At 38.7% G+C, this 20,476-nt stretch overlaps 2 protein-coding genes across 3 annotated transcripts in view; both read right to left on the reverse strand.

Moving 5' to 3' along the window:
* Positions 1–3,940: 3,940 nt before the first annotated feature.
* LOC134815000 (ankyrin repeat domain-containing protein 60-like) lies at positions 3,941–16,625 on the reverse strand. 2 transcript variants are annotated; one of them, XM_063823432.1, is made up of 6 exons: positions 16,361–16,625; positions 6,927–7,028; positions 6,615–6,744; positions 5,999–6,270; positions 4,581–4,792; positions 3,941–4,439 (listed from the first exon to the last, which is right to left on the reverse strand). In XM_063823432.1, exons 1-6 carry the CDS (start codon positions 16,613–16,615, stop codon positions 4,211–4,213), a joined length of 1,200 nt encoding a protein of 399 aa, XP_063679502.1. In that variant the 5' UTR covers positions 16,616–16,625; the 3' UTR covers positions 3,941–4,210. The 2 variants fall into 2 exon arrangements, with proteins under 2 accessions (XP_063679502.1, XP_063679510.1); XM_063823440.1 differs by having other exon boundaries at positions 4,378–4,452.
* A 1,204-nt stretch (positions 16,626–17,829) lies between these two features.
* The window catches only part of LOC134815015 (CAP-Gly domain-containing linker protein 4-like), a gene marked incomplete in the record, with an annotated part of 15,358 nt that continues 12,711 nt past the window's right edge, over positions 17,830–20,476 (reverse strand). Inside the window, 2 exon segments of the mRNA XM_063823453.1 lie at positions 17,830–19,395; positions 19,921–19,966. Of these exon segments, the coding sequence (XP_063679523.1) occupies positions 19,299–19,395; positions 19,921–19,966 (143 nt within the window).

A 20,476-nucleotide genomic window follows, 5' to 3' on the forward strand; every position in this document is an offset into this window, starting at 1 on the left:
ATACAAAAGAAATGCAGCCGCATTTCTTGTTTAAAAATTGGCAGGTGATAAGTGGTTTAATTGATCATCAATCATGTTGTAGCGCGATGCGTTACTGTGCCGCGCCGCGCACTTAATAAGGCTTCTCACAGCGACATCGGCGCGATGCACTACTGGGTCGCGCGCGCACCAAATAATGCTTCTCGCAACCACGGTAGATCGGCGAAATGCACCACTGTGCCTCACCGAGCTGCCATGAATTGACATCGTCAATTAAAGTAATCCTAGTAATCACTTTACTGTTTACACTCGACTATCACGTGACGAAAACGTCGTAATTTCATTGGTTTAACTTGATTCACGATGTCAATCCTTCGCAGCTCGGTGAGGCACAGTGGTGCATTTCGCCGATCTACCGTGGTTGCGAGAAGCATTATTTGGTGCGCGCGCGACCCAGTAGTGCATCGCGCTACATAACAATGGTTTAACTAGTAGAGGCTCTTACGGGCAAAAAGACGTTTTTTCTGCTACGAGTTTAGAGACCTAACCGCTAATTGGACACAATAGTATGATGTCTAAGGATCGATAATACGTTAAGAAGTATAAATTTGGCCTTATTAGTCACGTGCTATACCAATGCGCGTTTTAAACTTTGACAGTCTATTACTCTAAGGCAAATAGAGTAATTATATTCATATTTTGTCAGCAATAAGATCACATTATTTTCTATTTAGTGTGAAAATATGAGCTAGAACGGACATAATCTCGCTGAGTTATAGCTGTTTGAAATTTATGATGAACGCGCGGGTGCCAATTGATAACAACTAAATGCTTTTGCGCGTAGTGCGCGTCGAAAATTTGGCTAAAACGCTTGCGGAGTGACAATATTCAAACTTCGATAAAGTATATGAAGTGGGTACTTCTCGGAAAGGAAAAATTTAGGCAAACACGATGTGACTATTTTTGGGTTGATTTAATACAACTGCAAAAAATTATTCAAACTTCAAGCAAAAAAGTCAAAATTTTTACCACTTTTTTGGATTTTTACCTCAGAACAAATAGAGGGATTTGTTTTATTTTTATACAATCTTGTGCGGCTGTCTTTTAGCTATCTTTATGCAAGTTTTGCCGACAATCGACATGCCAACAAAATTAACTTGCTCAAAATATCAAAAAACATGGTTTTTTGGCCTATTTTTGGCCCAAAAATCGGTTTTTTGCGATTTTACCCCAGAACAATCAGTCCAATCATCTTGAAACCACTTTCAATCGATTCTACGGTCAAAAATACGTCTAGTAAGGTGTATCTGGGGTCCCTAACGTATCGAGCAGACAATGCCCGTAAGAGCCTCTACTAAACTGATTAGATAACGCGCTGCAGATCTCTATAAATGATAAACACAAATTATTCATCGCGCGTGCAGTAAACTCAAATTAAGTTTTAATTTGTTACCGAAATTTGGCAACTATCAAACATTGCATGGCACTAATTAATTCGCATATTCATGATTCAATTGACGATGTCAATTCATCGCAGCTCGGCGCGGCACAGTGGTTGCGAGAAGCATTATTTGATGCGCGCGCGACCCAGTAGTGCATCGCGCTACAAGTGCTTTATCTATAATGCGAAACTAAAAGAGATGAAAATTATAGGAGAATCGCGACTGTAGAGTGATTTAGCGCGACCGTGGAGTTCCCAGAAGTAGAACACTTTAAGTTTACTGGCTAGGGCCTAACTTCAAAAGTAAAAGAGATGGCGAATTCCGGTTTTTACATTTTAGCAAAATTATCGCCTTGTATAAAAATAACGTTTCCCCCAAGCACCCAGGGGGAAACTTTAAAACAACGTAGATTTTGAGTTATCCCGAAAAGTATGATTTTGGGCCGAATAAAAGGTCGCAGCTTTATAACTTTGAAAATTAATGTGGTTGCCATGACTCTATGGATGAATTCAGATTGTAACACGCGTGCAGAGCAGCGAGCTTTACGTCACGCGCGATCGAGACGACAAACAGGCTATTGAAAAATTATCACCTCTAGTACTAGTAGTAGTGTACTACTAGTACTAGTAGTAGTAACACCACCAGCCAGTAAGGTTTGCTGGGTTTTACGGCAGCTTGTGCCATAGAATAACATTGGTTATGAACTACGTCACGTGACGTACGCGTGCAACCGATTATAAGGCCAGAATCATCATCCCAATTTACTATTTCCCCCAACAATCGGTATGAGTATGAGGCAGGACAGGTGGAGCCTCCCCTAACGATGTGCACTGCTGCTGTTCAATGGAGAATTGTTTTATAAAAAATATATTATTATTGTCAGACGTTGCCTCATGCCTGACCAGACACACTTGGCAGTCCCCTTGTAGGAGAAGCTGCAACATGAGTCAGTGTGCACTGTGAAGTTTGAAAATTGCGACACAGCGATCTTTCTAAGACCTAGGTGAAACAATTTCATCACCTTTTTGACCTCAAAGAGTTGAAATTTGCTTCTTTAAAAAATAATACAGACAATCTAAGCAAAACTATTGTAGAATCAGTATTTACAAATTTACATATTAACATTTTATTTTTATTCATTAATGTTAGAAATATGTATTACTATTAATCTATAAATTTAATATTAAAACTATAATTTATGAAAAATTGCTGCAAGAGATCACTGAGACGGTAGTAGTTAGCAAGTTCACTTGACTAGGGTAAGGCACATAATTTTGTCAGGGTACCTAATTTTGTCATTTTGCTCTGAAAAACTGCCTCGGCTCGGAATTTCAGCTTGAAAGAAAAGGATTGTGTATATAAAGAAAGCTTAGACTTTGCTGAAACTGCTCGTACAAAGTTTAAGTTTCTAGCTCTTTTGCATCTGTGTCAAAAATGAAGGCGAAACTGTTAACCCGAAAAATAAATAAGATCCTTAAGTGTTAAGGTTTTCTTAAGGAATTTTCAAAATTTTGATTTATTGCTATTTCAAAAGTAATTGAGCTAGCTTCATGCCATTGCATATTTCAAATATCTTCTACAGCAGAAGTATACGTACAAATTTTCAAGTCTCTAGCGCAATTATTGTTTAAGTTACAGAGGGTGACAAAATTAGGTTCGATTTTGCCAAAAGTACCTAATTTTGTCAAAAAAATCGACCTTTCTCAAATTTCTTGTAAATCACAGATTGTGTTGAAAATGGCCTTATACAACTATTCTGAAGTTTTTTTGCCCATAGGATATGTATAAGGCACTTATAACACTTATAATAGCATATTTTCGCCGAGAAATATTAGGTGGATAATCTGATTTTTTCAATCTAAAATGACTAACAAAATACAGACATGAAAATTTCAACCTAGGCCTAGAACCAATCGTTTTTCAAGATGCCAGTGGTTTCAGGGGCATTTGGGGCTATTTTCTAAGATTAGATACCCAAAAAGTGTCATCTTTTCATCAAGCTACAAAACTATGAAAACATCATATCTTTGGGATTTTTGAGGTCAATGTTGGTAAAAAAGCGCTCGAATGATGCATCCAGGTAGTCTAAAATACCGAGAAACGGTTACTTTTTGCACAATCTTCAAGTGACAAAATTAGGTTCGGGGTGACAAAATTAAGTAAAGTCACCTAATTTTGTCATTTTTTCAAAATAATTTTTTTGAACATCTTCAACCCCAGCAATTTCGATCATTTTTGTGTTAGAACTTGCCTAGACTGTCTACTATAACATGGTGGAGGTTTCATCTAAATCGGAATTTCAGACGAGGTTAAAACCCATGGTTTACATCAGGCAGTCGGAAAATTGCCAAAAAATGACAAAATTATGTGCTTTACCCTAGTACTTTTGCAGTAACTAGTATCAACAGGATGTACACAAGTGGATAACTGTATAACATCGCATATATTTGTATAATAAACAGGCTGCAAATGTGATCACAACCATAATCATACATAAACTAAATATTAAACTAATAATCTGAACTAAAAACCTAAACTAAAAATCTGAATGAAAATAAATTATATAATCAACAACTAAAGGTTTAGAATGAAACGTATATATTTTAATTTTTAAAGGTTAAAAGAAAGCATTTGTACCTTAACATTGCACTATGCTGTAATGCATGACTCAAAATTGTTCTGAAAATTATGACTTTGCTGTGAGTAATAGATTACTTAATCGGGCTAAAAAAGAAAGTTTAATTTATTTCCAACCTACATCGTATTGATGAACGATAAGTAGTTCCCCGCTACACGGTTCCCACTCTAGCTCTATCGTGTAAATTAAACTGTCTCTGATTAGGTGCCCTGATTCTAACCCAATTCTCAAACGCATCTCTTGCTCTGATATGTTTCTCCACCTCCTTCTGCCTCTTTTCCTCTGCTTCAAGGTCCAACTCTTCTTGGATCTTCTTCACCCGCTGAGCCTTCTGCTTTGACTTAGTTATCAGCCACTCGTCGTAATTTGGTGGGGTGGACCTGTTAATGCAAACTGATAATTAATGTAAACATATAATTACTATTCGAGACCACACCACGCAAATGTTATCTCTGGAAATGAAGTACATAAACTATAAGCTTATAAGATGAGATAACAACTAGCATGATAAGACCACATACCTCCGTGTTACCAGGGGAGGCAGGGTAACACGTCTCGTGTTCTTCTTGATATTGAGGGCTGAAACCCCTGGTATCGCGTGATCGCGACCACAAACGTAGTTGGGAGACGGAGGGCGTTCCGTGTCCTCACGACCTGCCATTTCTGGGAGGATTACCAACATGTTTGCCGCACGTGCAGCCACCAGGTTCATCGTTACCGGCGGGGAGAATATCTGGGGTAACGCTGTTGTCAGAGGCATGTGAGTATTTTTGAGAATTTTTGAATCTGAGAATTTTACCATTTTCGCAAGGAATACTCAAAAATGTCTCAAAAATTTATTTTTGAATCTGAGAAATTCAGTATGGATTTCTCATTTTCTCAAAAATTGTCCACTCAAAAATCATTTTTGAATCTGAGAAATCATCAGCATGGATTTCTCATTTTCTCAAAATTTCTCAAAAATTATTTTTGAATCTGAGAAATTCAGCATGGATTTCTCATTGTCTCAAAAATTGTCCACTAAAAATAGTGATATACCAAATCAATCTTTATATCAGTGCAATGTGGTCCAAAAATACTCAAAATTAATTTTTCCCTACTCTTGCCAAAGGCAAAAATATCGTAGGGAATAAGTAAACGGGTTTGGATATATGAGGTGGCCCGACGGTCCTGCGTTGATGACAAAAGTCTGCTCCTTCGCAATATAGATCACTCCCCTATAATTTATAATTAAGTGTATAAAAGGAGTCTATTTTGCGCGCACGACGCCAGTTATGTGTTAATTAATTACAGGCATAACAACCAGTTTTTGGTGCTTGACGACTGTTACACAGGTCTCCATCTGGTTACAATTTACTCTAATTCATCAATTTAGCGTACTAGTCTTCTGAGCGGATCAATCATCAATATAAGCGTTATTTTTATGAAACAAGCTTAATGAATTACCGAGTGATAAAATTCAGCAAGTCAAAACAAATAAAATTATGATTATATCAGCTGATAAAGTCGCGGCTGATTATTTAACAGTTTGACACTAAGTGGTAAATATAGCGTTGGTCGTTGATCACGTAATCAACATTTTCTTTTTTACCCTCTAGAATAATAACAATTTGACAATATTTTAACTCAAATTCCACTCAATTTCACTCTGATAGTGATAAAATTTAGAAATTGATCGAATATCCGGCTATAATAGTAAGTAGTTTAGAAGGTGCTTGGCCGGATATCATAACAATGATTTCGGCTCATCATGATAGCATGATTAGGTGACATCGACACCAGGGTCCTAACGGCTAACCCCATGCTCGAAACTCAGTACCGAGTGTATGGCTGATCGCTGGCTGTGGGTTACAGTTTCTTTACATTAAACTTGTCAAAGCTAATACTTGATTAAAAAGTCGTTTACCAAAACAGAAGCGTTTCTTAACTTTTTCCTCACCTGTTTAACATTGCAGCCAGGCACCTCAGCTATCCAATGAGGAGGGAACTGGGACATAATATCAATAGACTGGTCCGCAGACGCACTCTGCTTCTTTCGCACGTGCTGCTCTTTGTTCAGGTGCCACTCGTAGAGCGCCAGCCCACGTGCAGATTCTCTGTGTCCAAACATGCGCGCGTAGTCCATTGCTGTAAATCCTGATTCGTCCTTACTGTAGATGTTGGCTCCCCAATTTATCAGGAGACACAGTACTGACCACTGACCTTTTATACCTGGGACATTTACTCATCAGACATATTCTATTAGAATCGAGTTTGCAGGCATTATAGCGGTTATTTTTAGCTTTTTAATACCACATTTTACGATATCGTCAAGCACCAAATTTAATCCATCCTATAGTTGGTCCGACAAAGATACTCTTGTAATTTAAGGTTGGAACTTTAGTTTCAGGCTGGAAATTAACACTTGAAATTTGAAGCATAACAATTGGGCAAATTATAGAATATAGGTACACCGTACAATGCTATTAGCCCTTTAACAGCCGGTCGGCATTGTACCTATTTGCATCACAATTGTATTTATTGCAAACAAACAGGGAAATAATGAAAGGTTGTACCCGCTGCGTGGAGAGCAGTGCGGCCTAGTTTAGTGCTGAAGTTAACGTTCACCCCATAGGACAGTATCATGAGGACCAGCCTGAGGTGACCACCGTGAGCTGCTATATACAGCGCTAGAAACGCTTCGTCCTGAACATGTACCCTTGTTACCACATTTCGGTTGTAAATATATATAAATAGGGGTTATTGATCCATAATAGTAAGTACCTTCAACCTCTGTCATATTAAATTTAAATCGAGGTGAAAGTATAAAAAAGTGTCTAAGTGATAGAATTAGATTAAGTAACAACTGTAGAAATTCCAGATGTAACCTGATTAAGAAAGCCTCTGTTGTTGATGAGACCACTTTGAAAGACTTGAGTTATGTGACCTCCTGACGCAGCATTAACGAGCGCTCCGAACGGAGCCCACACCTGAAACATAATCTTTGGTTTTTTTTCTGACGAAATTTTGACTAAACGGATATAATTGTTGATTACATCTAGGCGAACTAGCTGCTAACAGTCTTTTAAAAAAATTTGGGGGGGGGGGGGGGGGGGGGGGGGGGGGGGGGGGGGGGGGGGGGGGGGTGCCAACCATATTAAAGTATATTAAAATGTAGGATTTTTCCCGATTCTGACCCGGGGATATACTTTAATATACTTTAATATACTTTAATATATCCCTATCTCCTTGGAGGCCTACAACAAAAATTGTTGCCCAAAATAAGCTTGAAATGCAATTCTTAATCGATTCCAAAAAGTTCTTGAAAAAATATTGAAAACTGATGGAGTTATTTCAATTTTAATAAAGTCATTTTGGCTAGTATTCCGAACCGAGATATTATGTGCAATTTTCCCAATTTTGTTCATGGAGGTCTTTTTACTTAGTATCCACTATATTCAACAAACACTGAGTTATATCTTTCACATAGAGTTAGTCTCATTAAAAAATATTGAAATTTTATCGACTTTTGGCAAAAGCGAATTTGGGCAAAAGCGTATGCCCAAATATGGGGCATATTTTTTAAAGCTCATAGCTCAGCCAATTTTGGACCAGTCTGGATGGAAATTCATGTACTAGTCCTAAAACAGGCTTTATCTTGCGAATCTGAGTGAAAAATATAGTTCCATCATGTAAATCTTAACGAAGAATATAAATCTTCTAATTGTAGGTATATTAAAGTATATTAAAATGTAGGATTTTTTCCGATTCTGACCCGGGGGATATACTTTAATATACTTTAATATGGTTGGCTTCCCCCCCCCCCCCCCCCAATTTTGCTCTATATTACCAATTAAACACTGAAATTTTAGGCAGTATCGAGATAGCCCGACCACTGGTCCGCGGACCACTGTCTGCGGACCACTGTCTGCGGACCACTGTCTGCGGACCACTGTCTGCGGACCACTGTCCACACCTGTCTACCAGAATCATATTACTGTATAATAACAGTATCCCCTGAATCAAGCAACAGGTGTTTGTGAATAGTTGATTGGTTACCAGATCATATGAATGGTATGTATGGTATCTTGGATGCAATTAGTTACGACTAGCATAATTAATTGTAGCGTAGTAAATTACTGGATCAAACTATTGATTACGATTCAAATGTGGTCTCTCGGATATAATTAGTTTCAAATAATATTGATTGCTCAATGAAATAAATGATTACGATTAAAATGTGGTATATAAGTCGTTCGTTTTTGGTGAAGTATTATCAGTTGCCATCATCAACAACAACAACTATTCCAATTCCTGACATGGTACTCTTCTGTCTAATGGACGAAATTAATGGACCCACCTAGAGAATGCTCGAGACTTCCTATTCCAGAAAATAATGCATCTATGTCCCTGCTTGATTCAGGGGATGATGTGAACCCTGCTTGATTCAGGGGATACTGTTATTATACAGTAATATGATCTGGTAGACAGTGGTCCGCGGACAGTGGTCCGCAGACAGTGGTCCGCAGACAGTGGTCCGCAGACAGTGGTCCGCGGACAGTGGTCCGCGGACCAGTGGTCGGGCTATCTCGATACTGCCGAATTTTAATTTGTATTGTTATCTCTCTCTCTCTCTCTCTCTCTCTCTCTCTCTCTCTCTCTCTCTCTCTCTCTCTCTCTCTCTCTCTCTCTCTCTCTCTCTCTCTCTCTCTCTCTCTCTCTCTCTCTCTCTCTCTCTCTCTCTCTCTCTCTCTCTCTCTCTCTCTCTCTCTCTATCTATCTCTCTCTCTCTCTCTCTCTCTCTCTCTCTCTCTCTCTCTCTCTCTCTCTCCCTCTCTCCCTCTCTCCCTCTCTCTTTCTCTCTCTCTCTCTCTCTCTCTCTCTCTCTCTCTCTCTCTCTCTCTCTCTCTCTCTCTCTCTCTCTCTTTCTGGAAGCATTGGATATACTTTAATATACTTTAATATGGTTAGCCCCCCCCCCCCCCCCCCAATTTTGCTCTATATTACCAATTAAACACTGAATTGTAATTTGTATTGTTATCTCTCTCTCTCTCTCTCTCTCTCTCTCTCTCTCTCTCTCTCTCTCTCTCTCTCTCTCTCTCTCTCTCTCTCTCTCTCTCTCTCTCTCTCTCTCTCTCCCTCTCTCTCTCTCTCTCTCTCTCTCTCTCTCTCTCTCTCTCTCTCTCTCTCTCTCTCTCTCTCTCTCTCTCTCTCTTTCTCTCTCTCTCTCTTTCTGGAAGCATTGGATCGGGAGGTAAAACTAATATATATAAAGGGCCTCAGTTTAATCTTTTTAAAGGGCCTCAGTGCATTTTTAAATTTCCGGATAAACATTTTTCAGTAAAACAATACCATTAGTTTCATTGAATCTGCTGATACTAACTGTTAAGAGAGATATAGAGGAAGTTGATACAATAATCGCACGAGGCGAAGCCGAGTTCGATTATTGCAATTATTTCACGAGGCGCAGCCGAGTGTAATAACTGGTGTAATCGCATTATACATGCAGTTAGATTCGCGTATAACTCCACAATTCTGATGTTATAATCAGTGCAATTAGTTTATAATCGCACCGACTTTTTTGTTATAAAACCAGTCCGATTATAAACTAATTGCACTGTTCTGAGAGCACTGAGCAACTTAAAGAACAGCGCACTTCAACCCGAAACCTCCTCCGAGAAACGAAGTGACGTCGTCCGCCGACTCTCTCTCGGTTGAGTTGTACACAAAAATGGTTGATAACCACCTCAACAAAGGGACGAATAGCATGTTTAGACGAATAGAATTTTTAGCTTATACTATGGTATATACTTATTACAAGCTCAAATAAAGCTCATGAGGTCGTAGAAACAAAAGAAAATATGTGGCTTATGACGAGGTTTAGTTATTTAAATCTCTAATCAGAGTGAGGACTCCATATTAACATATTATTAAGATAGGTTTTATTTTTCCCACATTGCTGCTCCTTGGTGAGCTAAAGAACATACTCTTCTTGAATAGTTTTTTAGATAAAGACAATTTATAATTCCATATTTTCATAGCTCAATCTAATTTTATGGGCGGTGACGTTATATGAGGTTACTTTTCAGCTTTTAGTATCAGACTAATCTTCTTCTTGTAATGCACAGCATATTGTATAGCAGAGCCTCGTCCCTCACAATTACCAACCTATCCGAATTTGTTATCACTTCGATCTGAACTCTTACCCTGATTCAAGTTAGGGGCCATCTACTTAGGACGTCTGCCAAAATCACAGATTTTCAAAACCACCACCCCTCCCCCGGACGTCCGGATTTCCAGCTACTTTTAAGAGTACAAATAAAACCGACTCAAATTCATTGTTAATAAAATTCAAAGAGTTGAAATAAAATTCAAAGAGTTGAAATAAATGGGACTTTTTCGTTAATTCTGGCAAAATTTCCGGACGTTCGGATTTTCAGAAACCACCCCCTCCCCTCTCCGGATTTGTCCGAAATTCCAAAACCACCCCATCCCTATTTGCCGGACGTCCTAAGTAGATGACCCCTTATCTAATTCACATTGATTAACAGAAATATGACTGATCCAATACATAAAGCACCGCACACCACTGAAGTGGTGCTACAATCTTCCATCACAGACCGCTATTCTGGTAACTACACGGACTACTATTCTGGTAACTACACGGACTACTATTCTGGTAACTACACGGACTACTATTCTGGTAACTACACGGACTACTATTCTGGTAACTACACGGACTACTATTCTGGTTATTACTCCACTGATAACCCGATGAACCCGATGAACCCCGAAACTCTGGAGCCATACTTCATCACCGGGGTGCCTTGTGTAATACTGAGTATGATTACAATCACCCTCAACATCTTTGTTGTCAACTTTTACCGGAAAAACAAACTCTCCCTAGTCCCTCTCCTCTATAATATGATATCAGGGGCTGATATTCTGACTGCTGTTGGGATCATACACCAGTCCATAGCAATATCACTCTTTACAAGAGATGTAATCAGTGAGGCAACTCTGGACTATAACACAGTGGTATGCTTCACTCTTATCCAAATAAGCTACAGATCGTCCGTATTCTACAACTTAGTGCTGGCTGTTTCCAGGACAGTAATGATCCTCAGACCCTTCCACCAGATCAAGATAAAGATGGTGATACTGGGCTGTGTTCTTTATGATGTGCCGTGGATTGTCATTGCTGGACTTGATATATATCAGGTTTATATCGTGGAAAAACGGTTCACTGAGGGTTTCTATGTTTACTACGTTGTTATGGGCTCCGGTTTAGCAACTATGGTTGCAGGTAGAAGTTTCACAAAATGGTACGGCACATTGGTGACGCTCCTGGTGATTGCTTTTCTAATACCAGTCGTTATTATCATTATTACGTGCATTCTGCAGGTGATATCTCTCCACAGATCGAGTCAGTTCCCAGCTAGCTCCAATTAACGTCACGTGACCATTACAGTAATCCTCATGTCATCCCTATTTGTCATCTGTAACTCTGCTTTATACGGATATCTGTTTTCAATACTGTCAGGACTAACACTACCTGATCATGCAACCTTTACTCTTTTAATAGCAGTGTTTGGGACAGTGCTGCCGATTCTAGGTTCAGCCCTGAACCTAGAATGGGGGCGGCATCGAGATTTTTTACGTTTGCCGCGACAAATCGCGGTTTTCCTTCAAATCTGTGGGCCAAATATCACGTTTTCTATAATTAATATATGAAACCAATCACATCCACAACTTTCCGAATGTAGGTACGGACTTCGAAAACCGAGAAAAAATATTTTCGGCTCAGAATGATCAGGGTAGCATGAAACATGAACAAAAGTAGTTTCAAGAAAAATTTTGACTTAGAAAATTTGCGGTCCTAGTCATTCTCGATACGTACGCTTCCGATCTCGTATTGCGAAGGGGAGGCCTGCCTTCCGAGATCGCATTACAAAGGGGAACCCTCGAGTCCAAAATCGTATATCGAAGGGTAGTAGTATCACATTATTGCATGATCACTATCTTGAAGTTGATCTTTGGCTTCTTCTACCTCCACATTTTCTATTAGAACTGGTTGTCTGTCCAACTCGTAGTCGTACCGGGCAATGAACGATCCCAACTGCTCTACTAGAGAGATACTTGAATGCCTAAAGTACAGCTTAAGCTTTATCTCTAGCCCCCCACTTGGTATAGGCGACCTTCGGTGGCTTATGTCAGCTACGATACCTTCTACCATACCACCCATCTCGATAAAGTAGAAGACAAACCGGGATATCTCCCTAGGTATGTGACCGACGGTATCTAATTTAGTCCTGCAGGTACCTTCGTACCTTATCTGCACAGCGCAAGATAAGCTTATTGTATGAAAAACATGGATTTAAAAATCATTTGCTAAAATTAAAAAAGCGTCAAAGAATGACGAAAAAAAAATCGGATTTTTGATGGTTTTAATTGTCTTCTAGCGTTCATATTAATGTCCGTTCATAATTATGTCCGTTCAAGTAATGTCCGTCCAAATAAGGTCCAATAAGGTATATCGTCTCGGTTTATATATAGTAAGATTATAAAGCCCTATAAACTTATAAACAAAGTAAGCTTGATAGTAATCAATATTCATGTCATATATGCTCTAGTGAAATTTTTGTCTCTTTTAAAATTAGTCGCCGAAAAATTTAGTCTCATGAAATTTGGTTTACAACAATTTTAGTCAAAAGTTTGACTAAATTTATGGTAGACTAAATTTGTCGTTCTTAAGGTATACTATGATATATAATTATATTTATTATCAGCTCAAATAAACCTCATGAGGTCGCAAAAAAAAGAAAATAAGTGGCGATTAGGAGAATGGGGCTGAAGATCATTGTATGCAGCTTAAAAGACATTAGAGCATGTACGTTAAGAACATAATACATTATTATTATATATTCTGTTTACACTACCTTCCATGTTTCGTGCACTGTAGTTGATGGGGCAGCATCACTTTCACTTTAGTATTTTGTTCTCTGTTTAACATGCTCTAGCATGTACTGGCATTATTTGAACGCCAGTTCTTGTATGTGTACATTTCTATATTATTAGTATTACCTTTTGTTATTTTGTGTGCCTTTTTGGAATCTGTATTAGAAAATGTTGAGCGTTTGGGCTGGTGTGTACTATGATTACATTGCTTTGAATTTGTATATTGAATTATATTGTATTTCAGTGCTATGTAACCAGGCGGCAAAATTGAAATGGGTTATGATGGGGTCCGTACTCCGTAGTCCACGTCCCCACACATAGTATCATGTCCTTGTTTTACTGACTACTTCAATGAAGAACGTACATATACGCTAATCTAACTGCGTATAATGCGATTACACTATTAATTGCACGAGGCGCAGCCGAGTGCAAATTGATACAATAATCTCACGAGGCGAAGCCGAGTTCGATTATTGCAGTTATTTCACGAGGCGCAGCCGAGTGTAATAACTGGTGTAATCGCATTATACATGCAGTTAGATTCGCGTATAACTCCACGTTTCTGATTTTATAATCAGTGCAATTAGTTTATAATCGCACCGACTTTTTCGTTATAAAACCAGTCCGATTAAAAACTAATTGCACTGTTCTGAGAGCACTGAGCAACTTAAAGAACAGCGCACTTCAACCCGAAACCTCCTCCGAGAAACGAAGTGACATCGTCCGCCGACTCTCTCTCGGTTGAGTTGTACACAAAAATGGTTGATAACCACCTCAACAAAGGGACGAATAGCATGTTTAGACGAATAGAATTTTTAGCTTATACTATGATATATACTTATTACAAGCTCAAATAAGCTCATGAGGTCGTAGAAACAAAAGAAAATATGTGGCTTATGACGAGGTTTAGTTATTTAAATCTCTAATCAGAGTGAGGACTCCATATTATTAAGATAGGTTTTATTTTTCCCACATTGCTGCTCCTTGGTGAGCTAAAGAACATACTCTTCTTTAATAGTTTTTTAGATAAAGACAATTTATAATTCCATGTTTTCATAGCTCAATCTAATTTTATGGGCGGTGACGTTATATGAGGTTACTTTTCAGCTTTTAGTATCAGACTAATCTTCTTCTTGTAATGCACAGCATATTGTATAGCAGAGCCTCGTCCCTCACAATTACCAACCTATTCGAATTTGTTATCACTTCGATCTGAACTCTTACCCTGATTCAAGTTAGGGGCCATCTACTTATATTAGGACGTCTGCCAAAATCACAGATTTTCAAAACCACCACCCCTCCCCCGGACGTCCGGATTTCCAGCTACTTTTAAGAGTACAAATAAAACCGACTCAAATTCATTGTTAATAAAATTCAAAGAGTTGAAATAAAATTCAAAGAGTTGAAATAAATGGGACTTTTTCGTTAATTCTGGCAAAATTTCCGGACGTTCGGATTTTCAGAAACCACCCCCTCCCCTCTCCGGATTTGTCCGAAATTCCAAAACCACCCCATCCCTATTTGCCGGACGTCCTAAGTAGATGGCCCCTTATCTAATTCACATTGATTAACAGAAATATGACTGATCCAATACATTAAGCACTGCACACCACTGAAGTGGTGCTACAATCTTCCATCACAGACCGCTATTCTGGTAACTACACGGACTACTATTCTGGTAACTACACGGACTACTATTCTGGTAACTACACGGACTACTATTCTGGTTATTACTCCACTGATAACCCGATGAACCCGATGAACCCCGAAACTCTGGAGCCATACTTCATCACCGGGGTGCCTTGTGTAATACTGAGTATGATTACAATCACCCTCAACATCTTTGTTGTCAACTTTTACCGGAAAAACAAACTCTCCCTAGTCCCTCTCCTCTATAATATGATATCAGGGGCTGATATTCTGACTGCTGTTGGGATCATACACCAGTCCATAGCAATCTTACTGTTCACAAGAGATGTAATCAGTGAGGCAACTCTGGACTATAACACAGTGGTATGCTTCACTCTCATCCAAATAAGCTACAGATCGTCCGTATTCTACAACTTAGTGCTGGCTGTTTCCAGGACAGTAATGATCCTCAGACCCTTCCACCAGATCAAGATAAAGATGGTGATACTGGTCTGTGTTCTTTATGTTGTTCCGTGGATTGTCATTGCTGGACTTGATATATATCAGGTTTATATCGTGGAAAAAAGGTTCACTAAGGGTTTCTATGTTGAATACGTTGTTATGGGCTCCGGTTTAGCAACTATGGTTGCAGGTAGAAGTTTAACAAAATGGTACGGCACATTGGTGACGCTCCTGGTGATTGCTTTTCTAATACCAGTCGTTATTATCATTATTACGTGCATTCTGCAGGTCATATCTCTCCACAGATCGAGTCAGTTCCCAGCTAGCTCCAATCAACGTCACGTGACCATTACAGTAATCCTCTTGTCATCCCTATTTGTCATCTGTAACTCTGCTTTATACGGATATCTGTTTTCAATACTGTCAGGACTAACACTACCTGATCATGCAACCTTTACACTTTTCATAGCAGTGTTTGGGACAGTGCTGCCGATTCTAGGTTCAGCCCTGAATCCTGTTATCATCATCTCTAGAAGTGGGGGATTGAGAGAAAGGTTTCTGACCACAATGAGGAGAGTTCCGTTAAGTTTGAGGGGACAAATGTCAAACAGAGTCAGTGCTGCGACAGAACAAAGTGGAGGAACAGGATAGTTCGTACAGAGTACGAGTAGTAAGTGCTGAATAAACTGAAGTCCGCAGGGTCGGCTTCTTGAATACTGCCTATCTACAATAACTACATACATACTAATGAGTTCTTCATTATAATAAGAAAAATATGTATAGCAAGAAAAAAATTGTAATAGAAAATCATTAAAACAAAAATATTTATCTTTTACATAGACGTTTTCTTTATTAGTTTCAAATTTATTTTGTATAATGTTTTCGGCAGAAGTAGCGTAGTGATATATTATTTTAGCTTGAAATGAATATACTGAATAGTGAATAGCTTCTAGTTGTAAATAATTCTCTTTCTTTATCTTCTGTTTTTCTGTCTTAAGCCTAAGCATAAAATGTATTAAATTCCGATTAAAAATTACAGAAACCAATGAGCTATAGAAGCAGACAGAAATTAAACTTGAGTGTAGCGAATTATTTTAATCGAAGAATTTTAACTCTGCAATATGACCGCCAAAGATGGGGAGTTAATTTTTAGTAGAGAAAGTAGATTTTACTCTTCTAACTTGTTAAACTTATAACAAAGTTAGTCAGCATCTATTTCATAGTTTTGGTCACAAACATGCTTAATGGCAATCAGAATCGACAATTTCCTTACCTTCATATTGAACCGTCCTCTGTCGACAACATCTGATTGCTCGAGGGTCTTATGATCGAACATGTCACACATGTCAAGGTATGTCAGCCTCTGACATTGCGAAGGGATGCCACAGGCGTCCTCAACCTTCAGTTTCAGCTCCTTGATCGATGTGTTGAGAGGTATCTGACTGAAGGACAGGGTTTTTCCTGTCATCAACTTGACCGTGATGTCCACACTTTGCCAGGCTCTCCCTCTTCTGTACATAGTTGCCATGGTCCCATTCAACCCTATGGAGTAAAGAATTGTCATGGAATCTATAATTTCATTCCAATAAACGTACGTTATGCGCAACGACGTTTGGAACTTTATTCACCGCGCGTACGCATAAGTCATGCTTTTAAATTTTGAATTTTCTGCCAAATCAAACCCTTGGTAATTTCTCAGGTTGCCGACATTGAGACATTGCAATAATGAAAACGAATTGAATAAGATGACTGAAGTATGCAAAAAAACTTCTAGGATTTACTGTACAAAGATCGCTTGAATTTCATGTGGAACATTTTACATTTAATTGAAACAGCGGTGATTGTGATACCAATACAGATCTTCATAACAGACAATACTCAGTAGTACATTATCAAAAGTAAAACCATGACAATTGATCAGGTTTGCGTGTCATACATCACAAAAACTTTTATCTGAAATATTTTCATCCTTTCATGTCAAAATCTACGATTAACCTCAGAGAAATTAACGTGTCCTATATAGCCCGGAACACTCCTAATTTCTAGTTTCCTTTTAACAAATATAGCTGTAACCGCAGTCTCTAACTTTAACTTAAATCTATCAAAGTGTATATAGAATTATCTGGCAGCAGCTATAACTAAAGCTATGCAAGTAATTAACCTCCCTTAGATATATCTAGTAAATGTTTTAATGTGTGTGGGAAATAGCTTATCGTGTGTGTGTGTGTGTGTGTGTGTGTGTGTGTGTGTGTGTGTGTGTGTGTGTGTGTGTGTGTGTGTGTGTGTGTGTGTGTGTGTGTGTGTGTGTGTGTGTGTGTGTGTGTGTGTGTGTGTGTGTGTGTGTGTGTGTGTGTGTGTGTGTGTGTGTGTGTGTGTGTGTGTGTGTGTGTGTGTGTGTGTGTGTGTGTGTGTGTGTGTGTGTGTGTGTGTGTGTGTGTGTGTGTGTGTGTGTGTGTGTGTGTGTGTGTGTGTGTGTGTGTGTGTGTGTGTGTGTGTGTGTGTGTGTGTGTGTGTGTGTGTGTGTGTGTGTGTGTGTGTGTGTGTGTGTGTGTGTGTGTGTGTGTGTGTGTGTGTGTGTGTGTGTGTGTGTGTGTGTGTGTGTGTGTGTGTGTGTGTGTGTGTGTGTGTGTGTGTGTGTGTGTGTGTGTGTGTGTGTGTGTGTGTGTGTGTGTGTGTGTGTGTGTGTGTGTGTGTGTGTGTGTGTGTGTGTGTGTGTGTGTGTGTGTGTGTGTGTGTGTGTGTGTGTGTGTGTGTGTGTGTGCTTGCAATATTGAACAGACATAGTGCACACTGTCCATACAATATACCGTCCATATGATTACACAACATCCTATACAATCACCCTAAGTAAGTACACCGCAAGGGGCAGTGAGCTGTGCTCCGGTTACATTATAAAGTGACTAATAACTCTCTGTAATGGTTTACTAAAGTTAAAAGGTCCAGTGCCTGATACCCGGAAATGCCCTGGGTCCCTCTAAACAATAAACATAGGCTCACCAACCTTACTTTGTGCTATTACCCACTTACAAGGTAACTGGGTAACCTCCAGCCCTGCAAATCACTGGAATACAGTGCGCACTAAAATCCGACAGTCATTATTACTTATATGGTATGATGAGAGGGCCCAGCTTGTTGGGGGAGAGTAAAGGAATAAGGGGTAGCATGCACCTAGTGCAAACATAAAAATAACATGTATTATCTAGTGTAAACTGGGGGAGTAGTAACGCTCAACACACCTACAGTTTAACTCATTTTATTCACATGTTATTTGGATAAAATTATCTTCAAAAACAACACATACATAGTAATTGTACACCTTATTTAAGTGTACATAATAGATTTAAAATGGTTTGATCCAAAAGTTCAAAAAAAGATCACAGCTTTATAGCATTGGTCATATTATTATTATTATGATGATAAAAGCTTTTCATATCTTCTGAATATCTGAACATTAAATAACAAAGTATCATGAGACAACAAATCTTTAACAAACTGGCTGGTAACTACTAATTAGTAACTAGTAACTACTAATTAGCAACTAGTTACTGCTAGTTACTAACTAGATGAGCTACCTTTAATGTGCCACAAAAATCAGATCCAAAGAATTATCACGATGAGGCACAGACCAAATTTAGTCATGAGCCCAGAGCCAGTGGTGAGTGGTGTTACGATAGTTGGTGCTCCTGCTATGTGGATAAATACGACCACTTCAGCTATTCTTTGTTTTTATCATTTGTTTGTAAAATGTTAGCAGAGGAGAGAGTTACTACTTAGTAGTAGTTGATATCCCTTCTAGGATTAGAAATTTGTACGGAAACCCCAATTACATGTACCGTCTCCCCATAATTCATAGCGGAGACAGTCGTTACACCACTACTTTATCGTTACATCACTACTTTATGCCGACTCATTCTATCAACATACCACTCTTTGGGCAGTGCTACGATTATTTTAGATGTAGCGTACAGGTAGTAGAGACTAGCGTGAATATAGTGCAAATACTCTAACATACTTCTCATAAGGAATACCCTCACGTGACCCTCACCTGTCGTGACCCTCACGTGATTCCCTTGAAGTAAAATAGTCAACCTTCCATGGGAACACAGATATTCGCCTCGCTCAGCAAATTCAAGAATATCTACCTTATAGGAAGGTGAAGCAGGAGGAACTTGCCCTATTTAAAATATTAACACTAATAGTCCCCGTAATAACTACTCAGGGTAATCTTTCTCGTCAATCAGTTTGCTGGCGGAGATACCGTGTATAGTGACTTTACTGGGTCGCACCATGATACCGTACCCTTGTTTACTGAAACAAAACACGTGTTAGTGAATAGAGGGTGGTGATTGGCCAATAAGACAGGAAGAGATCATCTGGAATTTTCCAGGGCGGTTAAATGTTGGTTGCGCGTATGAAAACATGTGTAAAATATATAAACACTTGGAACTACTCTAATACCAGCTCACAGTGCAAGTTGAGGCTACTACATTATACTACTGCTTACTACTGCTACTAGTGCTTACTGTTCTTGTATTGTAATGAATATTATGTATGTGATACATGTGTAGGAGTACACACTAGGGTACACATGGAACAGTGTTATAATGTTAATCACAGATTACAGCGCACTTGTGGATTACAGATCACACACTTTCTACTACTTTACAAGCAGAGGAAATCTCGTCTCGGGTGGTTTTCACACTGTTATTGTTGTTATTCGCATTCCGATAAGTTAAAACTTTTAAATCATTTAATCCTGCGATAATAGTATGTTACACAAAACAAACTTGTAGATAGTACTAAAACCTGAGCATGTTAATAGAGAAAACTTACCAAGCGAAGTAGCGTTTCCCTTGGACAGTGCCATCATTCTTACCATCTGAAATATTGCAGTGTTAAAACACCCGACTAACAACTTAACCAGTTTTGACTATTGATGATGACATATAGAAATCTAAAAAGTGTTGGCATTATATCATGGTTCCTGACACGCTACTGTTGTCTGCGTTTAATAAACTCCCTGCTTAACAGGTCGCTCAGGGTACTAAGTATTGAGTAAGATATTTGAGTATGCAAGGTATTTATTATTTCTGCTAGGTCACAGGCTAACATTTACAAAGTACAGTTATTGTTTTATTCGACACCTGATAACCTGATTTTAAGATTACTTTCACCATGTTTGGGTGGTGTGAACATATTTTGAGTTGTGTAAATCCTTTATAAAGGTATGTGAAAACCTTTATGCGGGTTTTCTAGGAAAATATCAATAAACTTTTAGGGTTCACGGAATATATAATACGAATTTTCAAATATTGAACTACATTTTGTTAGCGAACTAACACACAACATCACAGATTATTATCTCATTTATCAGTGATCAACACCCGCA

The sequence above is a fragment of the Bolinopsis microptera genome, chromosome 1 (genome assembly GCF_026151205.1).
Source record: "Bolinopsis microptera isolate Bmic1 chromosome 1, MBARI_Bmic_1.0, whole genome shotgun sequence".
NCBI classification, from domain to species: Eukaryota; Metazoa; Ctenophora; class Tentaculata; order Lobata; family Bolinopsidae; genus Bolinopsis; species Bolinopsis microptera.